Raw genomic sequence first — 13569 nt, 5'->3', positions numbered from 1 at the left:
ACACACACACACACACACACACTTCTTCCACTAGCATTATTAAAGTTTTCTCTAACACTTCTTATGAATCCTGCATTCTCAATGCTTTATAAATGTATTTATGAGGTGTTATATGGCATACATCACACCTTGTAATGCCTTACATAATCCTTTATAACTGCCTATATGTAGTTGTAATTACATGCATAACACATTCTAGAGAAGACAATTTGATGTTGTAATATATTGAGGTTCTGGTATATTTTCCAGATCTATCATAGCAGTTGTTACCAACTTAGCTAAATTGACACAGCTCTCTGTGACACACACTTAAGATTGTTTTCAAATGTTCACAAAAAAAATAAAATAAATAAAAATAAATATATATATATATATATATGTAGCTAAGTATTTATTTAGCTAAGTCAATGTAGCTAAGCTAAGTATATATATATATAATCTGTAAAGGAACCTGATGTTATGAAGCAATTCTTTCTTTCCTTATAAAATGTTATGCATGTTATCATAACTACTTATGAGCAATTCTAGAAGCTTGCCAGGAATTACAACCATGCCAGGTATTATAAACTCTTATGTATGCCATGTAATGCCCTATAAATGCATTTATGAATCTCTATGGATACAGGATTTATATGCTAACACGTTCTATATATGTCACATTTGTATGCATCTACAAACACATTCATAAATGTTATAATGCATTCATAAGGCATCATAAACATGGCCATACATATTTATAAAAATACATTATACATTATAGCCATGCTTATTATGCATTATAAATTGTTAACATAGTGCATTATAAGTACTGTTCATAACAAATTAAAAGAGCTCATAAGTTGTATTTGTCTGCTACAAGTAAAGTGAAGCACACTGTATGAATAATGAGGCTTCAAGTTGAAGTATTTACTGCTAAATTTACTGAAACACTAAAACATACACAGTAAAAAACCCGAAGGCTTCAAATGTCAGATTTCAAACTAGTGCTGCCATCAGTGTTTTACCCAATGTGGGAAAGTCAAAGTACACCACAGTTAGCTTGGCACTTAAAACTGCATATCCAATTGAATGGTAGCAGAAATTACTGTAGTGTAGTGTAGTGTTACAGAGTGAAGGTTACAGAATGAAAGGTGTGAAAAGAGTTTGTATGTTTCTTTACGTCACTTTTGGCACTGACATTATATCATGTTATTAATACTACTCACAATGCATTATAGTGACAATTCATAATGTATAATAAACATGGCTATAGTTAGTAGTGTAATTCAGTGTAATTCATTTTTTAAAATTTATAACCATGTTTATAAGGCCTTATGAATGCATTATAACATGTTATAAATGTGTTTATAAATGCTTACAAACATGATATTCATCGAAAGTGTTACATATATGAAGTGTTACAAAAATAATTTTATATGTGGGGTGAACTGTATACAGTAATTTATTATTATTGTTTAGCTAACTGGTAACTGAACAGATGTTGGTGTAATGAATCCACTCAGTCAGTTTTATTATTTTGGGATGCAGGTGTTCAAAGAAAGAAAAAAGACTGAAGTTTACAGCATACGACTTTTATCCAGAGAGGTAGTCTAATCATGTTTCAGAGGAAGGCAAATGTAAGGAAAAAAAGAACAAAATAATAGTTATACGAGAGTGCTATTGCCTTAGCAGGACATTGAACCATTTCTGAGGCGGCAACATCATCCACTTTTGTACCTGATTGCTACAGAAAAGAGAGTTATAACTCTCCTTAAGCAGGTGGCCTCTTTACAGCTTTACAGAGCCTTTCATAAATCCACTTTTCTCACTTGGTTTAGCAGGATATTAGCCCCTTCTTACTGCCAACACTGTGTTTGTTGGCAGTTTGACGATCTTTACAGACAGGGGATAAAGCTTAACAGTTATAGAAGAAATTATGAGTAATAAAGTAAAAGCATATAAGGCGACGACAGATCAAACTGTAAAGATAAATACCAAAAAGAGATTAAGAGACTAAGTTAAAGAGATACATTTTCAAATTATGTTTAAAAGTGTTCACTGAGGTTGACTGTCTGATAAAAAGTGGGACTAGGTTCCACACTTCAGAAGCATAATAACCAAAAGAGGCCTCTGTACACTTTCTGGGGTTTATGGAAGGAATTTACAGAAGGCCAGTATCTGCAGATATAAGATCATGTGTTGGAACATCATAAACAGAATTTCTGCAGAACTTCTGCAGAACTTTATAATCCTATACTATTCTACAAAATAGCCAGTGAAGTTCTTTCATAACAGGGAGTGATATGAGCTCACTTCTTACTTTTTGTTAGGATCTGTGCTGCTGCATTAAGACGCATTGCAGAAGATTGTATAACTTTCATTATTTAATGTGAAGCATTAACAGTGCTTTACTGGCAGAACATCCAATTCTGTGGTGATGTGTGCATGCACGGCAGGCTGTAACTGAACAAGGCCGTTTGTACTACAGGGGGTGCACAGTGACTTCTGCCACTGGAACCAATGGAGTCAACTCCTTTTGAGAAAATCATTACTGTATTTATAACTCTATGAAACTAAACCATTATATCTTCCAGGTCCTGCAGAAGCAAAGCAGCCCCAGACCATCATGTTTAAACTTTGACGTGATGTTTTTATGGTGCAATGCAGTGTTAGCTTTAGGCCAGATGTAACAGGTCCCATGTCTTGTAACAAGTTCCACTTTTGACTCATGAGTCCACAGAATATTATCCCAAAAGTCTTGAGGGTCATCCAGAATTTTTTTTGGTGAATGCGACATGAGGATTTGTTCTTTTTGGTCAGCAGTGGTTTGTAACTTGCAACTCTCCCTTGCAACTCTCCCATGGCTTCCATTTTTATCCAGTGTCTTTCTTATTGTAGCATCATGTACACTGACCTTACGTGAGGAGTGCAGCTCTTTAGATGTTCATCCCAGTTCTTTTGTGACCTCCTGGATGAATCGTCAATGCGCTCTTGGTGAAATTTTGGCAGGTTGGCCACTCCTGGAAAGGTTCACTACTGTTCTAAGTTTTCTTCACTTGTGAATGATGCTCTTACTGTGCTCTTACTGTGGTTTGCTGGAGTTTTAAAGCGTTAGCAATGGCTTTGTTACACTTTCCAGACCAACAGATTTCAATGACACACTTCACATCTGTATTTGAATCTCTTTAGAATGTGGCATCATGTGCTGCTTTTCGAGACCTTCTAGCTGCTTCACATTGCCAAATAGGTTCTATTTAAGTGAAGTTTAGATTCAACAGGTCTGGCAGTAATCATGCCTGGGTGTAGCTGGTGAAACTGAACCCAGTAATCAGTTGAATTTTGTTTTACTTGTCGATTTAGTAGCTAAGGGAGCAATTACTTTTTCACACAGGGCCAGGTAAGACTGAACAGCATTTTTCCTTCAACAAATGAAATCATCATTTAAAAACTGCATTTTGTGCTTGCTTGGATTATATTTATCTGATATTAAAAGTAGTTTGACAATATAAAACACTCAAGCGTGACAAATATGCAAAAATAGAAGAAATTAGAATTGAAAATGTTTTGTTGTAACAAAATAAATAACTATGCGGGTGATTTCAGCCAAGAGAACTGCATTTACGTTACCAGGCAGACCAGCTTGGTAGGCGTGACCACTACAATAATCATTCTGATGAAGCAGATCCTGAACAATGACTAAAACCAAATAAAATGCGATTAATATGAGTTCCATAATAGAATGGGCACCTGCCAATTAGTTTCTATTATAAATGTAAGTTGAGTCCATAGGTTTCCTGTTCTATTCTGACCACACAGAAATTATAGTCCATGACAACTGACCATATGCTACAGACCTGCCAAACAGAAATTTTACTTCAAGCCTAATATAAAGTAAGAGCATGTTTCTCTTTTAGTTTTTCAAATCAACAAAGAATTGGGCCGAAAACAAAAGAATACTCATGTGACTCCAAATGTCAAGAAAATATCCCCAGAACATCATATTTTACTATCACTGTGAGGCTTTCTTCTCCACAAAGAGAGTAAAACAGGCTACACACACATAAATGCACACACACAGTTCATCATGCACTAGTCCAGTCACAAGTGTAGTCATCCAGCCAGGTCTCAGAATTTACAGCAGTGGTCATAAACCTCCAAAGCCCACTTATATACAATATTAAAATTTTATGTTCCAACAAGTTTATTTCCTCACACATAAAAGGGTCTAGCAAATAAGGCCTCAGGAGGTTTTAAAAAACTCCAGTGTCCTCCACCACTGCTTTTTTTCTCTGATTCGCTCCACTGCGTGTTAGAGTTCATTCTGCAGACTAGATAAAGTCCAGGTTTGAAAGACCCAGTGGTCGACATTCTGTACCAGACAGAGAAACACTCAGAAAACTTGTTTGGCAGCTGTTGCTGTCTTGAAAAAGCAGAGAGCATCATTTTGAAAGATGCGCAGTACACAGAGATGACCCCAAACTGAAAAGTGTATAATCATTCTATTAATCGTGTTAAATCCAGAGTTTGCTAGTTTGGCCCACATCTTCTTCAAATAGTCGACACAGAAGAAGAGGCTGTACGACTGAAGGAAGGAAGAGAACTTGGGCTGGTGTTCTGGGTGGCTTCTGCTTTAAATTAGAAGGCCAGACCCCCTTTGATGAACAGAAATAGGACTGAGGAACAGCAAAAACGTCATTAAATGGAAGATAGAGATGGAACTTCACAGGACGTTAGACAAGAAGGAGGTGGAGTTTCAGGTGTGTTCCTCCACAATAACGGCTTTTTGAGAAGAATTAATAAGAAGCTAATTATTTTTCTGCATCTGATACTGAAACATGATCAGCTGATACACATTGTTTACTACTGAGTTGACTAAGCTTTAAAATTAGCACTTAAAATAAGGCACTTCTTTTAAGATGGAATATTTAAACTGCTAAAACACTCGACCTCCCTACAGTAAGACATGCACAGCCAGCCACATGGATTATATAAAACCACGGCTTTTTTTATTTTGCTCATCTCTTTCATAAAAACCTGCAGTCTTTTAAAATTATATAATTTTACATTAAACTATTTAAAATAAAGTAACAGTAATTCTAGGACTAAAACAGATGTCTGAGTACATTATTGTTGAGTGTGATTTTAATACCAGTTACTTTGAAATTATGTTACATTTTGATGTGTGCATAATTCTGATCTCCGATTTTGTGTTTGTTATTTTATCCATCATGGATTCAAAGAAGAGAAAGTGAGCCATTGATGCCAAACATACCCTCGGAGAAAGTTTGATATTTGACGTTCATGACAAAGGCCTGTCTATTATTGTCTGATTGACTAAATGCAATGCAGTGGCAAGACTCATTTGCCTAAAGTTGAAATCTGTGAAACTGTTCCACCGCATGGCAAGGCATATCTCCCCGAACCACAACCCATCATGTACTATGCTTTGTGGCATAGTTGTGAAGTTAATCTAGTGCCAAATGTTTAAATAATTAATAAAATCTACATGAAAAATCTTTAAATATACTTAAAAAGTCCAAAATGTGTTGGAAATACAAATAATGAGTTAAAAATATGCAATCAAAATTATTACTGCTCATTTACACTAATTGTGATATAAATGGATTTATAATAAATTATATAAAAAATACATTTAGACCATTTTTGTTTTTTGCTAAAACATTTCTTTGTTCTGGAAAAAAAATAGCACAGTTTTTGTTTGTTTTACAAAGGGTGTTTACCTCCACAGTCTACTGGTCACGTGGAGTGATTGGTCTTCTGACACCTAGCCATAGCAGTGTTCCTATATAAAATGATCTTTTGGACATTGAAGAACATAAATTTAGTTGTTGATGAAAACATCCCACCTTTTAGTTTTGCAGAAATATGAAAATGTGCCAAAAGCCAGAAGCAAAAGAAAGATTTCAGAAGCAAGAAATAAAAGCAAATGCTGTGATAAGTAATATCTTGTATTTTTGAATTTTCACAAAATGAACTCCATAAAATGAAGCTCTCCATTGAAATAAATAGGATGCAGCTAGGTGAACATGCAAGTGGACACGTACTGTGAATAGAGCGCAAAACAGAAATCAGCTGGGTTATTTTAGCCCATACCTGATCCATTAAAACATGCCTGGATTGCCCCCCCATCCTGATCCACTGAACACCATTAATTATATGGCTACTGTTGGTCCTAATGATATGCTACAAGTGGCTACTGTTGTCCTCTACTTTGAGTGTGTCCTCTACTTTGCTTTATGTTATATGTCATCCTGTGTGATATTTATGGCTGCATTTGTTAGAGAACTGGATTAGATGCTTTCTTTGTTTCCCCTCCAGTACGGCTCAGTACCAATACTGGGAGCCATCTCTACTAACAGTTACAGACAAAATTATTGATGGCATGTTTACCTCTCTTACTTGTCCCTGTCCTTTCATCATGATGCCGTGGAACAGACTTAAATGTAGCACTGTGATGCACTCACTTGGACCCATCCCCTCTCTACCGCCCCCCAACACACACACACACACACACACACACACACACACACATACACACTTACCATCTGCAGTATATCAGTGGAGACCATCTGCATGCAGCACATGGCTGTAGCAAGAGCGCACACAATGGTGGAGATGACATTCAACGCACACACACTAAATAACAGCTCCTGCAGAGAGAGAGAGAGAGAGAGAGGAGAGAGAGAGAGAGAGAGAGAGAGGTAGTTAAGCAACAGGATATCTTTTGCAGCAAAACTACATTCTGAATTATGCTGTTATTGTTCAGTTGTGAAGACGTCAGCTGGCAGGAGAGGAATTAAGGTGTATATGAAGAGTGAGAGAGGGAAAGACAGAATGGTACAATAGAAAAGAGAGAAAAGAGGAGATGAGGATGGGATCAATTACAAAGCTGTCATTACGTTGTCTAAGTATGCTCATTACTGGTGACAGTAATGACATCAACATGTATCAGATTTCTTACGTGCTAATCTGTGACCACATTTTGTTTTCCTATGTGAATGAGTGTAATTATATTTACAGCATTGCTAGAAATCTAAATAGTTTTTACTGGATTTTAAATGTATGGTCACTACACAGGTACTCAACGATGAAACATAACATCAGAGTTTTTCAGTATTTGGTGTGTCGAAATGTCATTTATTTTGATTATAGCTTCCTTGCTTTTCAGGAGACTTGCTAGCAGCTTTTCAAAAAATCTGCAGGCATCTTTTTCCTTGATTTTCTCCTCTCTCTCTCTCTCTCTCAAAGATGAAAGTGCTGTTTATCTGACGGGGACAGTTTTGGTGACTACCAAGCACGACAGGTAGGAGTAGCATTTTCTCTGTATCTTATATTATTATACAATTGAATTATTTTTACGCATCCGCGCGCGTGTGTGTGTGTGTGTGTGTGTGTGTGTGTGTGTAATGCTTTACTACAATAATGACATTAATTTTTTGAACTCCATTACTGCATTTTCCTGATTTGGCCCTTTAAACTATTCTCATGCACTGTGTATGTTGCTATGACAGAATCCATGATTTTAGTTGTCTCATCCAAATACAGCTTTTAATTGTTTTATAAAGCAATTATAAGCTCTTTTACATATTACATCCTTCTGCATAAAAATTGCAAATGCCAATATTCTGATGACAATTAACAACCAATATAATGCACAGCTCTAGATTGTGTCCCAATAAACTAGCAAATTTGGATGAGAGGATGTCTAAATTAATAGAAAAAAATGAGCTAAAAGAATTTGCTTTGCATGTATTCATTTCTTTAACCTACTGTGCAGTAAACCGCTTGCTCACCAAGCTGCTATTATGCTTTCTCACCATTTTCTGCTGGAATGTACATCTTCTTTGACTGTGGTTGAACAGAATTAAATGGTTCCATTCAACAAGAGATTAACAAGCAGTCATTATTATTGAACCCAAACTGGAATCCTATTTTTCAGCAAGAGATGACTTTCCAAAAGGTCTAGATGTACATCAGCATAAGGGCACAAACAGAAGTACAGATACATTCATGACATGTGAATAGGTTATTTAATATTTCACTCTAATTCATTTTAAATGGGAAGCAGCATGAGGGATTGTGGGATAGTGAGAAGCGAAAATGTGACTAGTAGTGCAGCAAAAAAATGAGCTGGTTTCAGTTTTATGCAAATTACAAGTAGCAGCTGCGTAGCCCTGACCATAAGCAACTTTCTATTGTCTGTACCCAAATACATTGTTCCGTCTGGAACTCTTCATGCTTCTTGCAGCTGCCAACCCTGTTCTTTCTTGGATGCATGGTACAGCTTAGTGTGTTTATTCTCTGCATTTACAGCCCAGTACCGTTTAAACAATAGCCTATTTGAGCATGAATGCCTGTCACTGGATGCTGCTGTAAACAGACAAAAAATAAATGAGCAATATTTTAACTACACAATCTGTTATATGACACAGAAATATTTCATTCAAGAGGCCAGAGCAGCCTACTTCAATTAAAAGAGAATTTATTTGAAGTCCATACATGACTGACAGGTTCATTCGTATCCTGTGTGATAGTCAGACATGCCCTCAAGCGCTGTGATATTCATGCTGTGTGCAGTGGACAAACTCCTAAGGGTGGACTTGAGGGAGAACGTGCTGGCTTGGATTACCATGATTCACATGTCAGATAAGCCTGAGTAGCTAAGAACAGTTGGCATAGCACATCTAAGTACCCATGATGCTCATGATTCCGAGGCAATATTACAATCTGTGAAGTCTTATATGTCCTGCTAGTGAGTCATGTGACCAGGTGTGATGAGATGAATATAGCAGTCCAAAATGGTTAGAAGGAACGTCTACACTAAACTTCCCTCACTGTTCTACCTTATAGGTCTAATATACAGGTGTACACACTGAAGCTCACCTGTTGGCATAGGTTGTCAGATGTCCCCTATTCCAGTGGTCGACAACTGTTCTTCTGGAGATCTATGTTTAGATATCCTCATATTTGCCTGCCAGAGCCATTTGTGGCTCAGAACCCTGGGTACGTGCCCATAAATCCCACTGGATGACCATGGCCTGTTGCACACAAACACTTTTTGGTCATTCTAGATAAACCTCTTTGAAACTAGACCTAAACTTAAACTAAACTGAAACTTGGTTAGACTATGACTTGTATTCACACTAAGTGGCGTATCTTGGATTTCCAAAGCCTGTGGAACAGTTCCAATTCTTTTTTTTTTTCCAAAAAGAAGATGCTACAGCTAGCCCTCTCGTTTTCTACTGGCTCACACTTACAAGGTTTGCAAATTCACAGGGTTAAAGTTCAGCTAGATCAGGGTTGTCAAACTCAAGAACTAAAAGGGCCATTCTAAATATCTCAGAAAATCTGTGAGACAGCTGTTTTCATTTTATTTTTACTTAACATTTTGCCAAGAATGGGCTATCCGCCAAAACTGCAACAGCAAAACAGGTGTTGAATACTTATTCAAAAATAACTCTAAACAAAAATAAAGGTAGGTAGTTTGGTCCATAGACTGTTGTTGGGGGAAGAAGTTCAGTTCATGTTGCATGCTGGGGACTGTAGTGCATCTCAGGGTGAAATGGGCGAAGAAGAACAGAATTTTATATAATTTTATGGGCCAAATAGGACTGTGTCACGGGCCTGACTTGGCCTCCAGCCCTTATGTTTTACACATGGGACCTAGATGACTTCTTTTTCTTCTTTTGACAAGACTTCTTTTTCATGTTCCTGCGTCCATCCATAAGAAATGGCTTTTTCACTAGGCAAATTTTACTTGCTTTCAGTGTGACCGAGGCTGTGACTGGAATCCTGCTCCTATCCAATGGAAGAGTTTGCTTGGCTGTACCTAGACATTCTGATTGGACAATTTTCAACTGGACATATCAAGCTAATTTCAACCCATTTGCTTGCAATCAAACCTTAAGAATGAAATAAGTGCATTTCTCCAACAACTGCAGAGTCTAACTACAATAAGCATGGTAATTATATGACATACAAATGAGTTAAACAATATTCATATTTTAAATCTTTGAGCCTCCTTTGAAGGCCTAGAAGGTCCTGAGTGTTCTCCGCTGGTAGTTAATGAGTAATATGTTTATTATCAGAATGACAAGTCTGTGGTTTAAAGGGTTAATAAGGCTGACATTTTTCTTTAAGGATCTTCAGAGATACTGTTACAGCAGATAAAAGAAGGTATTGTCCCTGCCAAGACGCCAGCAGTCCTCCAGTGCCTCATCTGACACAATAACACAGACATGTCACTTACTAGCTTTATGATGACGAATCTTTCAAGGTATCACACTTCTTAATGAGCACTTAAGGGAAAAACGAGCTGGTCATCATGACACACACCACTGCCTTTTAATGGCCGATGAGCTTTAGAGAGCAGGTGTGGTAATGTGGGCTCTGAGTCATTATGCAGGCCCAAGCAAAGTCCATTTCGGCACCTTCCCCTTACCTCCATGCAGTCTTTATAACTTCACACAATAATAGAAGAGACTATGTATATACAGTTTGTCTAGTGAAAATGTTATTTAACCGCACCACAGCACAAGCATTAGCACCTGACCTTTGAAACTGACCAATGATGAATAAGGTAGAAGACGACAGACAAATTGTTTGACCTAAGTGACCATGAAAAGGCATAAAATTTTATGACGGCGATAATGTCATATAAGAGCCTCCTGTCACTGTTGTCATATTTAACAGCAGTATGCTGAGGAATTTGTCTGCTGACCCTGTCCAGCAGAGATCTGTGTATGTTCGCCGTGACATCAGGGTTTATAGATGATGGTACATTACTCATACAGTGAAGGACGATCAGGCACAAATACTTCAACAAATTCAGATACAGCACTTGCAGAATATGCAGTGGCAATAGCACACAAGTTGAGGTCAGTAAGACGGACCACACACATATATATATATATATATATATATATACATATATATATATATATATATATATATATATATATATATTTTTTTTTTTTTTTTTCCTATTTCCTATATAATTTTGTCTCATCATGGTATTTTTGAAAAGTTTTTAATTAGAATTATTTTATTCCTTTACATTTGATGGACTGAAGTGGTTATAATTATGTTTTTATATTAATTCTGTATTAATTTTATTTTACATTTATATGTATTTGTAATTGGGTCACTTCATTTAATACATGAATCTGTCCTATTTTTTTGTAATTGCAAAGAGGAGAGGCACAGGGTCTGTGCATCAGTGGTTCATTCACTTATTCAGTACATTTGAGAAGATCAAAACTGAATGCATGCATGATTTTTGTCGTTGTTTTTCCATTTTTGGAGAGAAATAAAAAGAATGGAAAACAAACCTTTGTAATGTTTTCACCTTAAAATGGATTATTTGATTAAATACAAACTTACAACCAGAAAACTGGTGATATTTCTTCTTTCTTCTGAGGTTGTAACTTCAGGAAGACAAAAAAAATGGCTCATGAGTTTGAATTCAAAATCAGGCTTGTTTACTTACAGGCATAAAATCATGCCCCTTCATCAAGACCAAGGCCATTTTTGGTTCCCCAGACTGTACAGTGGGCTTGGGTGCACTAAAATGCCAAATTGTTGCCACAAAGTCGGAAGCACACAGTTCTCTAGAATATCACTGTATGCTGCTACATTACGTTTTGACTTCATCTGAGTGCTATTTCCCTTTGTACATCTAATTTTTGCCAGTTTGGTAATAGAATTTCACATGCCTTCACAGGCAAATAAGAAAAATGACAATTTACTATCATGTTGAGGCCTTTATTGCATAATCACATTAAGGATAACTATGTAGTCAGTTACATTTCAATGCAAAGAACCAAATGGCAAATTCAAATGGTAAAACTGCAATTTTACACTCTTTCATTTTTATTTTAATACTGATGTGTCCATAACTAACTACACTTGGTGGTGAAAATGAAGTAAATTACATTTCATGATCACTTTCAATACAAAGCCTACAACTAAAGAAAATATTCTGGATTGGTGATCACACAACCATACCACATCACTGCCCCTGTGTCATGTTACTGGATTTGTGATGACACAACCAAACACATCATAGCCCCTGTGGAGAGCAGTGACTTGTTGGGCAGGTGTGTGTGTGAAAGCATTCAAACTGGCGAGGTCAAACAGGAGGCAAAGCTGTCGCTTCTGGCACCATCTCCTCTCTGTCCAAGCCATTAAAATCAAACCACACAATTACTCCACACTCAACAGACCTCACAGAATGATGCCACAAGCTGCCTCACTTAGCAGGCTACAAAGTTAGACGACTAATTAACTTCTCTGTTTCATTGATCTTTGCCAAAGATGTCCCTCCATGCTGCAAACTAGGGTTCAAGCCTGTGTCTTGGCCAGCACCCTATGCTATACTAATAGGAGTCCAATGGGCAAAGCTTCTAAAACTATCTCTGGCTACCTCTGCTAAAAATGATTGAATTGTAAGTTGCTTTGGACATGTGCATCCACCAAATTCCATAAATGTAAAATGTACAAAATACGCAGATGAGCCAAAACATTAAATAGATTAAGCAAATAACATTGGATCATCTTGTAAGAGTGATGTGAGATATATTAAGATCAACAGTCAGTTCTCTTAGTTGACATGTTGGATGGAAGAAATGGGTAGAAGACCTGAGTAACTTTGACAAAGGCCAAATCGTTATGGCCAGACGACTCAGTCAGAGCATCTCTGAAACTGCAAGGCTTGCAGGCTGCTCCTGGTCAGCAGTAGTGAGTACCTACCAAACAGTGGTCAGAGCAGGGACAAACCACGAACCAGTGACAGGGTGTTGTGTATAAAGTTCACTGATGTGTGAGGACAACAAATGCTGTTCTGTCTGAATGACAGAAGAGCTTCTGTGGCAAAAGTTGCAGGAATGTTTATTGAAGGTTATGGGAGGAATGAGTCTTTCCTACACACTGAACACAATCAGTGGAATTGACCTTGAAGGGATGGAAGAAGGTTGCCTGCTTCCATGAGTCTCGTTTTCTTTTATAGCATGTGGGCGGCTGATTGTGTCTGGATTGCGATGTTTACCTGGGGAAGTGATGGCACTGGGATGCACTGGAGGAAGATGACAAGCCAGTGGAGGGAATGTGATGCTCTGGGCATTATTCTGCTGGGAAACTCTGGGACCAGGTGTTCATGTAGACATCATTTTGACATGTGCCACCTATCTAAACAACATTGCAGACCAGGAACACTACTTTATGGCAAAGGTATTCCCCAAAGGTAATGGCCTCTTTCAGCAGGATAATGGGAATGAGGAACATGACGAAAATGTTACCTTAGCTTTCAAATTCCTCAAATCTCAATCCTATTAAGCATCTGTGGGATGTGCTGGAACAAGAAGGCTCTGCCTCCCAACCTGCAGAACAGCATCTTTTGCCAGATACGTCGAGTCTACGCCTCAGGTGGTCAAAGCTGTTTTGGTGGACCAACAGTATATTAGGCCATAATGTTATGGCTCATTTGTGTATGTATGCAGTTAATAACGCCATTTAACATACATTGCTTGGAGGCTTTTATCCTTAAGCAAGCAGTTCTTATACAGTCATATG

At 37.4% G+C, this 13569-nt stretch overlaps 1 protein-coding gene across 1 annotated transcript in view; it reads right to left on the bottom strand.

Moving 5' to 3' along the window:
* fam189a1 (family with sequence similarity 189 member A1) overlaps positions 1-13569 on the bottom strand; it is a 264171-nt gene that overhangs the window by 31793 nt on the left and 218809 nt on the right. The window contains exon 5 of the mRNA XM_017702715.2: positions 6543-6650. Within this exon, the coding sequence (XP_017558204.1) occupies positions 6543-6650 (108 nt within the window). The remainder of the gene's footprint in view (positions 1-6542; positions 6651-13569) is intronic.

This window comes from Pygocentrus nattereri, chromosome 25 (assembly GCF_015220715.1).
Source record: "Pygocentrus nattereri isolate fPygNat1 chromosome 25, fPygNat1.pri, whole genome shotgun sequence".
NCBI classification, from domain to species: Eukaryota; Metazoa; Chordata; class Actinopteri; order Characiformes; family Serrasalmidae; genus Pygocentrus; species Pygocentrus nattereri.
This window is presented reverse-complemented; position numbering and strand designations above follow the sequence as displayed.